The sequence below is a fragment of the Pleurodeles waltl genome, chromosome 1_1 (assembly GCF_031143425.1).
Source record: "Pleurodeles waltl isolate 20211129_DDA chromosome 1_1, aPleWal1.hap1.20221129, whole genome shotgun sequence".
NCBI classification, from domain to species: Eukaryota; Metazoa; Chordata; class Amphibia; order Caudata; family Salamandridae; genus Pleurodeles; species Pleurodeles waltl.
Window position 1 is genome coordinate 423,589,074 of NC_090436.1, and position 12,674 is coordinate 423,601,747.

The 12,674-nt window shown below is 43.9% G+C and overlaps 1 protein-coding gene across 1 annotated transcript in view; it reads right to left on the reverse strand.

Annotated features, from left to right (window-relative positions):
- Nucleotides 1-12,067, reverse strand: part of BTF3 (basic transcription factor 3) — a 76,629-nt gene extending 64,562 nt beyond the window's left edge. Inside the window, exons 1-2 of the mRNA XM_069224034.1 lie at nt 11,929-12,067; nt 8,823-8,891 (exon numbers count right to left, since the gene is read on the reverse strand). Coding sequence (XP_069080135.1) covers nt 8,823-8,891 — 69 coding nt within the window. The 5' untranslated portion in view covers nt 11,929-12,067. The remainder of the gene's footprint in view (nt 1-8,822; nt 8,892-11,928) is intronic.
- Between the last annotated feature and the right edge of the window lie 607 nt (nt 12,068-12,674).

Sequence of the window (12,674 nt, forward strand, 5' to 3'; positions counted from 1 at the left end):
CCCCCCGCACCCCTGTCTTTGTTTCACTGCTAATGTACGGTAGGCCACCTGCCCTCCCCATATGAGTGGGCTTTATACCTACTAGACATATTTATGACCCCTCTCAGACATTTCCTGATAAAACGTGTGTAGGAAGTTGGCTCTGTATGTGCTATTTCAAAGTAAGGAATAGCATGCACAGAGTCCAAGGGTTCCCCTTAGAGGTAAGATAGTGGCAAAAAGAGATAATACTAATGCTCTATTTTGTGGTAGTGTGGTCGAGCAGTAGGCTTATCAAAGGAGTAGTGTTAAGCATTTGTTGTACATACACACAGGCAATAAATGAGGAACACACACTCAGACAAATCTAGCCAATAGGTTTTGTTATAGAAAAATATATTTTCTTAGTTTATTTTAAGAACCACAGGTTCAAATTCTACATGTAGTATCTCATTTGAAAGGTATTGCAGGTAAGTACTTTAGGAACTTTGAATAATCACAGTAGCATATATACTTTTTACATAAAACACAATAAGCTGTTTTAAAAGTGGACACAGTGCAATTTTCACAGTTCCTGGGGGAGGTAAAGTATTGTTATTTTTAGCAGGTAAGTAAATCACTTACAGGTCTCAGTTTTGGGTCCAAGGTAGCTCACCGTTGGGGGTTCAGAGCAACCCCAAAGTTACCACACCAGCAGCTCAGGGCCGGTCAGGTGCAGAGGTCAAAGAGGTGCCCAAAACACATAGGCTTCAATGGAGAGAAGGGGGGTGCCCCGGTTCCAGTCTGCCAGCAGGTAAGTACCCGCGTCTTCGGAGGGCAGACCAGGGGGGTTTTGTAGGGCACCGGGGGGGGGGGGACACAAGTCAGCACAAAAAGTACACCCTCAGCAGCGCGGGGGCGGACGGGTGCAGTGTGCAAACACGCGTCGGGTTTTCAATGAGAGACCAAGGGGTCTCTTCAGCGGTGCAGGCAGGCAAGGGGGGGGCTCCTCGGGGTAGCCACCACCTGGGCAAGGGTCTTTTCCAGCCGCCGGGACTTTAGGTTCAGGCAGTCACGGTCAGGGGGAGCCTCTGGATTCCCTCTGCAGGCATCGCTGTGGGGGCTCAGGGGGGACAACTTTGGTTACTCACGGTCTCGGAGTCGCCGGAGGGTCCTCCCTGAGGTGTTGGTTCTCCACCAGTCGAGTCGGGGTCGCCGGGTGCAGTGTTGCAAGTCTCACGCTTCTTGCGGGGATTTGCAGGGGTCTTTAAATCTGCTCCTCTGTAACAAAGTTGCAGTTCTTTTGGAGCAGTGCCGCTGTCCTCTGGAGTTTCTTGTCTTTCTTGAAGCAGGGCAGTCCTCAGAGGATTCAGAGGTCGCTGGTCCCTTGGAAAGCGTCGCTGGAGCAGGTTTCTTTGGAAGGCAGGAGACAGGCCGGTAAGTCTTGGGCCAAAGCAGTTGGTGTCTTCTGTTCTAGGGGTTTTTCAGCTCAGCAGTCCTCTTCTTCTTGTAGTTTCAGGAATCTAAATTCTTAGGTTCAGGGGAGCCCTTAAATACTAAATTTAAGGTTGTGTTTAGGTCTGGGGGGTTAGTAGCCAATGGCTACTAGCCCTGAGGGTGGGTACACCCTCTTTGTGCCTCCTCCCAAGGGGAGGGGGTCACATTCCTATCCCTATTGGGGGAATCCTCCTTCTACAAGATGGAGGATTTCTAAAAGTCAGAGTCACCTCAGCTCAGGACACCTTAGGGGCTGTCCTGACTGGCCAGTGACGACTCCTTGTTTTTCTCATTCTCTCTCCTGGACTTGCCGCCAAAAGTGGGGGCTGGGTACAGGAGGCGGGCATCTCCACTAGCTGGAGTGCCCTGGGGCATTGTAACACGAAGCTTGAGCCTTTGAGGCTCAATGCTAGGTGTTACAGTTCCTGCAGGGGGGAGGTGTGAAGCACCTCCACCCAGAGCAGGCTTTGTTTCTTTCCTCAGAGAGCACAAAGGCTCTCACCGCATGGGGTCAGAAACTCGTCTCTCAGCAGCAGGCTGGCAGAGACCAGTCAGTCCTGCACTGAACAATTGGGTAAAATACAGGGGGCATCTCTAAGATGCCCTCTGTGTGCATTTTTTAATAAATCCAACACTGGCATCAGTGTGGGTTTATTATTCTGAGGAGTTTGATACTAAACTTCCCAGTATTCAGTGTAGCCATTATGGAGCTGTGGAGTTCGTTTTTGACAGACTCCCAGACCATATATTCTTATGGCTACCCTGCACTTACAATGTCTAAGGTTTTGTTTAGACACTGTAGGGGCATAGTGCTCATGCACCTATGCCCTCACCTGTGGTATAGGGCACCCTGCCTTAGGGCTGTAAGGCCTGCTAGAGGGGTGCCTTACCTATGCCACAGGCAGTGTGAGGTTGGCATGGCGCCCTGAGGGGAGTGCCATGTCGACTTAGTCATTTTCTCCCCACCAGCACACACAAGCTGGCAAGCAATGTGTCTGTGCTGAGTGAGGGGTCCCCAGGGTGGCATAAGATATGCTGCATCCCTTAGAGACCTTCCCTGGCATCAGGGCCCTTGATACCAGGGGTACCAGTTACAAAGGACTTACCTGGGTGCCAGGGTTGTGCCAATTGTGGAGACAACTGTACATTTTAGGTGAAAGAACACTGGTGCTGGGGCCTGGTTAGCAGGGTCCCAGCACACTTCTCAGTCAAGTCAGCATCTGTATCAGGCAAAAAGTGGGGGGTAACTGCAACAGGGAGCCATTTCTTTACAACGTGATACTGTTATGAAACTCAGCTAAAGTTGCAGGACTGGGTTCGCGCTCAATTTTTTTCTTCAAGCTGGTGTATTTCATGTTCTATTTGGGAAAGCTGGGTTTGGATGTTTAAGTATTGTAGCTTTAGTACTGATACGGAATCCCTTGGCGTGGCCTTAAATGCCTCCCACAGTATTCCCACCTCAGCAACGGAGCCTACATTTCGGTCAAAATATTCTACAACAGCCTTGCTAATAGTCTCTTTGTATACTGGGTCTAGCAGAGCTGCGGTCTGAAATTTCCATGTGTATAATTTTGTAGCATATGTCGGGAGGTCAATTTTCAAAAGTAATGGTTTATGGTCAGACAGTGTCCATACCAAATGTTGTATGGCCCTTGTCCAGGTAATCAACTCTCTAGATAGTAGCTAGTAATCCAGCCAGGACTATGAATTATGGACTGCTGAAATGTAAAAGCCTTCCTTTAAATCAGGGTTCACAAAAACCTTCAAATATTTATCATATTGAACTCCTCCATACCCTTATTAAGTATTCTTGCTGCCTGATGGTTGATGAGCCAAATGAGGCGACCTATCCCGCATGTTGTCTAGTGTTACACGGTGGTCACCGCCCCACAATATCTTGGTCTTCTTCTAGTGTGTAAGTTAGAATGGTCGATATTGGTGCCATAGACATTGACTAGAGTAAGCCGGGTGGATCCCAGTGTGCCTTGCAATATTGCAAACATCACCCGGTCGTCTAAGCGTGTGCATAACCTGAAATGGAATCCCTTTTCTTTAATTAGAATACTGCCCTGGAATAAGAGGAATGAGGATGGCAATCTTACTCCTGCCCATCTCACTCCTATGGCACCCTTTGTTGTCTTGGTTAAGAGCACCTCATGGAGGAGTGCGATGTGTAGATTGTGACGATTTAAATACACCAGGACTTGGCGAACCTTACTCAGGTTAAGCCATGCACATTCCATGTTAACATTGTTAGGGGTAGACCATGCTTGAAGCTACTCATCAAGCAGGACCATGTGGGTTATCATGTGCATTAGGCATGTTAAAGACTATACCAATTGAAGTAACAAAATTAAACTGCATCTTAGTAGTGGTGAGTCACCTTCAACGCTCAGTACAGTATGTGGTTGTGTCGAGTGCACCCATACGGGGAGCCGGTAGTCGCCAATGTAACCCCCGACACACGGGGTTGGCCATGAGCCTCTAGTGTGTCTGGACATCAGAGACTGCAGCTCTTAGACGTGTGCAAATATAAAGCGCAAAGGGGAGGCAGTACCTTTCCCATAGTCAGTAATGGGAATGTTAACCAGATATATAATCATTACATCACAGACAGCGTTGGCTCATCATAATTATTAGATAGAAAACCTTATATCTGAACCCCCTTCCTCCACCCTCATTTAAAGACTTGCAGCAGTCCGGGTTAGTCTATACACACCATCAAATCAAGTGACAAGATTTGTAGAATGTTGTTAGGCTGGTTGTGATCTACCATTGTGACCTTGACCTCTGCCAGAATTAATTCCTCTGCTACAAAGTCTGTGCCTGAAGACTGATGTTACTGACTGTATGAAGATAACTGGTTTATATAATTCATTGCCACTTTCGAAGACTGAAAGATTTTTGTTTCATGTGTCTCATCACGTACGGAGTTTCCATGTTTTGTAGTTTTTTTTTTTTTTTTATTTGACTGGAAAATATTCCTTGCATGCCATCTGGACTGCAGCCGTGAAGTTTGGAAAGGACACTGAATTACCCTCATACTTGAGGTCTCTTTCCCCTGACCAGCCTCAGCGCTTCACCATGATCTCTATAATTAAACACCTTAGCAATTATCAGGCGGGGTGATGGCCCTGGAGGTGGGTGCGGTGCTAGAAATCTGTGTGTGCGCCTTACCACAAGCAGGCAAGACATGTTATCTGCTCAAAGATAGCAATCAGCATATGCTTGACAAACTCCTCCAGCTTTCCTTTGTTTGTCGATTCAGGGATACCCCATAATCCATATATTATTTCTTCTGGAGCGAGCTTCCAAATCTTCATTTTTTGCTGTGATAATTGCAAGTGCCTCTTCCATAGCGCGGTGCTTATTGGTTAAGATTTGGGTGTTCTCTTCTACATTTGACAATTGTTGTTCTGCTTCTGTTAATCTGGCTGCATGAAGGTCAAGTTTGGACACCAAGTGATCTATCCGCAGGTTTAGCCCGTCACTTTTAGCACCAAATGTCTGCAAGCTCTGCAGTATTGTCTACTGAGCGCTTTCCAAGGGGCTTGGTTCCTGGGCCACCGCTCCCAAGCTGGGTTCCACTGTGATGTTTTGCCCTCCCCCCCCCCCCCAAACCTTCCTTTGGGTTCAAACGCGAGTGCTGCCTTCGTCCTGTCCTTCCCCCCCCATTAGGCCCGATGAGCAGGTGGAGGACCCAGAGTGATTTGCAGCATGCAATCAAACACCGATGTGTAGTATGCAAATTAGCACCGCCTGAGACCGTATTATGCGTGCTCAGCGCTTAGTAGAAGGCTGACACCGCAATGCAGGTTGTGGTTTGTCACAGTGTCCAATGAGTGGGGCACGTGTCACATTTAGGGCAGAGAGAGTTGATGCAGTGCTGGAGGTTCGAGACCCTGGTGTTACTGGGATCAGTGCTGCCACCCTCTGTTGACACCTGTCTCAGTCAACAGAGGCCCTAGGGCTCCAATGTGTGGTAACCGACCCTGCCTACAGGCTAGCTCCCAGGTATTTGATCATCTAGCTATCCTGCCACCCAGGGCCAAATCGGACCTCGCCATAGCCCGAGAAACAGAATGCTGCTGATCAATGCACCACAGTTAATCAGCCATTCACTACACCATTCATCTTTGACAGCAAGTTGGGGTGCGAGCAGACCCACAAGACGACTCCAGCCTCTCAGTGGTCGTTCAATCAATCAATTCCAAAGCACGGCTAATCGCCCATGGGATCTCAAAGTGCTGTTTGTGGGTGTGCTGCTTAATCGAAGAGCCATGTCTTGAGGTCCTTCCTGAACTGCTTGAGTGATGCTGTCTGCCTGAGTTTGAGAGGTAGCGCATTTCATGTCTGGGCTGCAAGGTAGGAGAAGGATCTTCCTCCTGATCTGCTTTTCTGGATCTGGGGAATGGCAACGAGGGTGAACTGGGCGAACTGATTTGTCTGTTGGGTATGTAGAAGTTAAGGCAATGGTGAAGGAATGCTAGTCCAATGTTGTGTAGTGCCTTGTAGGCGTAGATCAGGAGTTTGTATGTGATGCGCTTGTTGACAGGGAGCCAGTGTAGGTCTCTAAGGTGGGAGGAGATGTGGCTGTGTTGGGGATGTCCAGGAGGAGTCTGGATTCTTTGTAGTCTTGATTGCAATTTCTTGGTGATACCAGCATAGAGTGCGCTGCCATAGTCCAGTTTACTAGTGATGAGAAAGGGGAAAAACACTTAAGTCTAGCAAGAAAAGTGACTAAGGGACTAAGCTTATAGTGTGAAAGAACTTAAGAACATAACAATGGAGCCTATGAAGAGTAAATAGAAGGATTATGTACTGTAAATTAGAGGAAGGGGGACCAGTTTACCATCTACGGTGCGAGAAATATGGAAGCTAATTGATCGTTCTAAGAGAGCGCATGCATGGCAGCCACTACTGAAAGGAAGATTTACAGGGAAAGTTTAATTAGGATTCTGTTGACTAGCAAAAGCATATGTGCTGTCCCATCTAAATGATTTAGATAGTAGCTGGGACAAGTGTTTTTTTTTTTTCTTTTTTAGGACAATAAGACTTCTTTAGCACTTAGTCCCTTGGACAAGTACATTCTTTCAAACATGCATTCGGGTCCTCTCAACCTACTGTGGGAATCCAGAGATGACCTAGACAGAAAGAGCACATACTGCGTTGAGTTATGGGCAAAAAATGTTTTGTAAAAAGGAGTTTCCGAGCGCAGCGAATATTGTAGTATCTTGACTGTAATGCTGATAACAGCCCCTAGAGGGCACCACTATAAAAATAAGTTTTGTAAGAAACATGGTCACGTAACCATATAGTCAGCCCCTAGAGAGCACAACCACATGAAAACAGAATGGCAGAAAGCAATGCAGTGTAACCATATATTTAGTCCTAGAGGGCGTAGTGCACTACACATTTTGAGGCCTAACGGGGCTACTAAAATAATATTACAAACAAGGTCCGTAAAACAGAAACTACTCCCTGCTGTAAAACAAAGGTTTCAGCCATGAGAGAACTTAAAACACAGACTAGTGGGAGGGGCTATTTTGAGCACCCCCCACCTAGGGTGGGGACCCAGAGATGCCCTAGACAGAAAGTGTGTTGTGCTGAACATTTTGATGGTGGTACCATTGTACAAGGGCCACCACATTGTGGGTTATTGACAAAAATGTTTTGTAAAAGGAATGCCCCACAAAGCATTATTACCAAGCAAATGTTGTATTACCTTGACTGCAATGCTCAGAACAACACCTAGAGGAAACCATAATAACACTGTTATGTAACCATATAGTCAGCCCATAGAGGGCATAACACGAAAACAGAATGACAAAGTAATACAGTATATATATATATATATGCCTTCGACAATACTATTATAATCAAGGTCCTTGAAACAAACTACCCCCAGCTGTCAAACAAAAGTTCCAGCCATGAGAGCTTAAAAAGACATGTACTGGTGGGAGAAGTTACTATCTTGACTAGGTGAAGAGACTATAATTGTAGTTCATTTTAATGGCACTTACAATTACGCTTCGAATTATCAGTAGATGCATAATACTCAAGTTGAGAGGTTCGCTGGACATAAAAATGTGCAACTCATAGATCCGTTTTCAAAGGGTTGCGTGTAATGTTTTGGATATTTGAGAATTATAAAATAATGCAGAAACAATGTAAAATCTGAACAACTAAAATGATAGGAGAAGAAAGCATATGATCAGGTACTGTAATGGCCATGGCTGATTTTCTGGAATAGAAGCCCTTCATAGTCAAGAAGACCTGTCAGAAAAAAAAAAAGAATTCTGTATATAGTTCCGTTTTCTGGAGTTTCCTGAAACATTTGATTGTGTTCAGGTATCAAGTATGGGTAGAGGAAACTCCACTGTTTTTGATCGTACACCTAGGGATCGGTCTCAGTGTTTTGTCCATTTCGTCGTCATTTGTTGATGAATCAAATTAGAAGACGTTGAGTTAAGGTTATTATTAGGGGTAGTGTAGATCTAATTTCTGCTGTTGTTTGAACCTCCCCTCACCCCCCAAACAGATTTTTGGACAGTATGAAAACCTCGAATACAATCATAGCTTTGACTGGCAACCAGTGGAAAGTATTCAGAGCAGGCTTGATAAATTTTAAGTAATTTGACATTCTAAACATAGCAAGAAATACATTTTGCAGGAGACAGGCAGTGTAAAGAAATTTAATTTGGTGTGGTCTGCTCGTGTGTAAGTAAGGCACATTGTGAAGGCATGGTTTTGTAGGAATTGTAAAAATGTGCGTTTTCGAAAGGCCAGTGTAGAAAATGTTACAGTAGTCCATGCAGAACAAGTTTGGGGACTCTACTCGAATCACCATGGTGGCTGCTTTGGACCAGGAGGATTTTACAGAGAGCTAGAAATGGGTCCTTAAAGATCTGTCAATGCATTGACTATATGTTAAATTATCCTCTTAAATTTAGATAACACATAATCAACATAGACAACCATCCTAAAGACAATGAAATCCCTGATTTTCTACGTTTAAAACTAACATGGTGCACATGAGAATTTGCAGTAGGAACAGTTAGATGATAAAGTGCATTTAATAAACAATGGGTAAGAATATGTTGTAGAAGTGACTGCTCTAGTTAGGAGTTGCTCTTACGCTTGACTGGAGATTGGAAATAATAATAAACCACTTTCTGCTATATTGATTGCAGAGTGTCTGGTTTTCAGTGGCCATAGAAAAAAACATGCATTACTAAAAAGTCACAAACAAAAACAGAAAGCTTATTTTATACAATTCAAGAAAACACATAACTGGTGTGGTAGCCTTACGCAGGCACTGACACCAACACAAGCAGTTTAAGGCAAAACTAAATTAGAACCCTTACCTTACCACCAATGCGGACTTGTGCCTGAAGTTTGGCAAGTTTTTCTTGATTCATGATTGTTTCTTTCATCTAAAACGAAACATTCTGGTCAATACTACAATCCTGCATATAAGACCATTAAAACAGGGTGGTCATCGTTCTGACTCTTCAGTCAAAATGCCACTAGCTCTATTATTTTTATGATTTTAATAATTAAGCAGCTTAAACATAATCTGCTAATGTGGATACAAAAATTCACGTCCCTATTAGGATATGAATAGCGTTAGAAATATCGAAATGTCCACATGTAGAGAATCTTGTAAGACAAACCAGTTCCAAATTATATAGGTTCAACCTGGATTTCTAACAATGCGCTGAGTAAATCACTTTACAACATGCTCTGAGCGTATCTCTCCCTATATACTCCCGTCTGTGTCCAATATAGTTGAGGTCCTAGAGATCTGTCACAAAATGGGGCAGAAGAGGATAAGTAGTTATTGGTTTTATTAAATTCCAACTGACAAGATTGCCAACTATTAGTCACTGACATTACAGAGAGTAAACATCTTAGCTGTAGCAAGACGTGTACCGTCTGAGGTGCAACCAAAAATGATCAGCCACTAAACTGCCCATATGTAGTATTAAATTTATTAAACTGCTTATTTATTGACGAGACACTCAATTCAATGTTTTTAATTCCGAAAAGATTAAATATTTTAAAATCAAAGTATCTTTTACGGCACAATCACAAAGTTTATTGTTGCCCCACTAAACCATTAAATTACCGATAAGTGCAACTAGAGTAATGAATAAAAACACAAATTTGAATCCACATCTGTTGAGGACAAGCTCAAATGTGAGGAAGATCTAACAGATAGAGGTTTCAGGGGGGTGCATTTAGAATGTGAGAGAAATATAGTGGGATCCTAATTTACCCACTTAAGTAAACAGTTCACACAGGCAATATTTCCCGGAAAGTGAAAGAAAGTATTTGTATTGCAATGGGTCTCACGTTTGATCGAGTTAGAACTATTAGTATTGTAAAACAGTTGATATAGAGTCAGTTCAGAGTGCCCGGTCCGCCATGAGCGCAAAGGAGAGACACAAAAGGAAAAAGAAGTTTGCTCGCAGTCAAACATATGGGCAAATGTGCAATTATCCATGTAATAGGGTCAATGGCCAAGGCGGTAACAAAACTGCCCCAATGAGGGACAAATGTAAAACATTTACCAATGTCAAAAGATTTTTGAAAGACAAGCCCAGGAACCAGTGGTAGTGATGGGTGTGCGGTGGGAGTGGTTAAAGGCCCACCTAGATACCAAGACGTCGGAAAAGCAGCGCATGCCAGCTACGCTATGCTCGCCTAAACAGTAGATTTTGGACTACGTATTTTGTTGAGCACTAATGGATGGCATGGAAAAGTTTCTTCAGGAAGAAGTTGATAATCTACCACATCCTTCACATATACAATGAAATAAAATAGCTCTGTACAATACATTACAAATTTACGTAAACCAGCAGAAGGGTAAGCTTGGTGTAAATAGCACGCCACAACTGCTCCAAAAGCCAGGTGTTAGCCATTCCTTGTGTCCTGTGCAGCAGCTCCAGTATTCTTAATACAGCCACATTATGCTACTTTTTTTAATCTCCACTTGCAATAAACTTGCTATAATCAACCATAAGTCATCCTGCCTACTATAATCAAATAATTAACACACAAGGATCTCAACTTTCGTCGACATTTGTTTATTCCCTTTAGCACCAGACCAACTGGTACCGCTTGTCTAAAAACCCAATCGAATTTCTGTTAAACTACCACGACTTCAATCATCCTGGCTGCTATAGAAATAAACATTCGGGACAGTCCCTAACAGCTCCAGAACGCCTTCACTTTCACCAGCTGCTTTAATTCGCGTTCGTCCCAAGTTTCAGCAATGTTCCTGAGCACCCTCTCCTTGTGCATCAGTTCCTTTCATCTGCCTCTTGGCATACAGACGCATCACAGAATAGTACAGAAATGATATGTCAAAGTGCCACCGACCATGATCATCCATCAGATGAAACTGGCACTAACCTTCGCATTACCATGGTGAATTCAAACATATAATTATTTATTCATTTACATAAATCACAATCACATAAATGCTATAATAGCATTTACAATGTACACAATAATACGAGTAATTTGCCAAGTGCTTTGACGTCTCTTCTGGTAACAGAGTTTTCTAGAATGGAATTTCAAATAATTGCATTGTATCTGTAAGGAAAACGTTCTGACGTTGGTAATTATCAAATCTGCGTAAAACAAAAACATACAAATAAATTCTCACGCCAACCACGGATTTCCCAAAACAAAACCAGATAACGCGAGGAATGTTACGCGCATAGACACTAATGCAGGTGGTGGAAGCAGGTCCCAGGTGGATGAATGACCACTGGATCCCAATTGTGATTGACTTGTATTACCGAATACATAGATCAGGGGTGGGAGGCAATTTCCTCGCCAGGTCACAAACAAGGAAGAGTTCACTGCATGAACATTGCAATCCTGTATGCAAATTGTGCCACACAAAGGGGTAGTGAGTGCTATACAAATGTTAACGTACAATTAAAATACAGCTGTCTCTTGCTAGACACGCTCTCGCGTCCACCAGCCAAGGTTTTTTTTTTTTTGTTTGTTTTTTTTTTAAGTATAAAACTCAAGTAGTCTCGGGCAATTAATAATTTCGTATTATGGCCCTACCTAGTTGACAGTATGCACTCACTTACTGAATCCTAAACAATTCTGGGCCCACCTAATTAAAAAAAAAATCACACAGCTCCAGCTGCTCACCGCACTTTTGCACGGGACGGGCAGATCACATACTATCCTTGACAAGCCTCTAATTAAACTGATCCCACCCTTTACATACACAGGTCCTCTCACAGCAACTGAAACAACAACCCCGTTCCGCTGCACCCTGTACCGCGCTCACATCATGACCCATTTCTCTACCCCATCTTCCTCTCGGGAAAGCGACTCCCAATGTAGTCCGAGCTGAGGGGATCGCCGGTAGCGTAACTCTGGGGACCCTGCACGCACAGACAAGAAGTGAAACAGCTGAACGCTTCCCTTCCACGAGCGTACCTTTTTTTGTGGCGTGTGCACTCCAAGTGTTCTGCAGTTGAGGAGTTTAAGGGGTCCACAGTGACCCACGGGCCGAAAGACCTACACACGAGGGGGGGAAGATGGCAGCAGAGGAAGACCGGAAGCGACGCGCGGGCCCACGTGACCCACCTCTCGCAGTCTTTCTTCTGTGTCTATGACAATTATGCATAGTACCAACCGGCTTAACTTCGGCTAGTGGAGTGGGTTGGGGATATATCACAATGAGCAAAGCTGCCAAGTTAACCCGTTCCATGTGTGTCTAGATAGGCCAGTCCCACGTTTTTCTCTAATATTAAACCAAGTGTAAAATCAGTAGCGGCGACCATATTAAGGTCAGGCTGTGTGTGTGTGTATGTATAGTGTACAAGGCTATTATGGTGAGGTTCTGAACTTGCTTGTACAAAACAATAGAAATTCAGCAGTTAGAGTTACTTCAAGTAACTATAACTTGAGTAACTATAACTCGCACCCTTGGCATGCACAGTTTTCTTTCAATAATTTTATTGCAAATGTTGCAGTGATAGTATAAAAGATGCCTTAGAAGATGTCGTCAAGGATATAATCTGTGGAGTATTTCTATGTCAGGACAAGAGGTAAGGTTTATATGTGTCTTTCTTCACGTTTTATTAAACAGCTAGATCAAAGTTCAACAAAGAAAAAACATAACACTACATGTCCCATGGATCTTATCACATCTCTGTGGTAACCACTGTCCAATCCAGCCA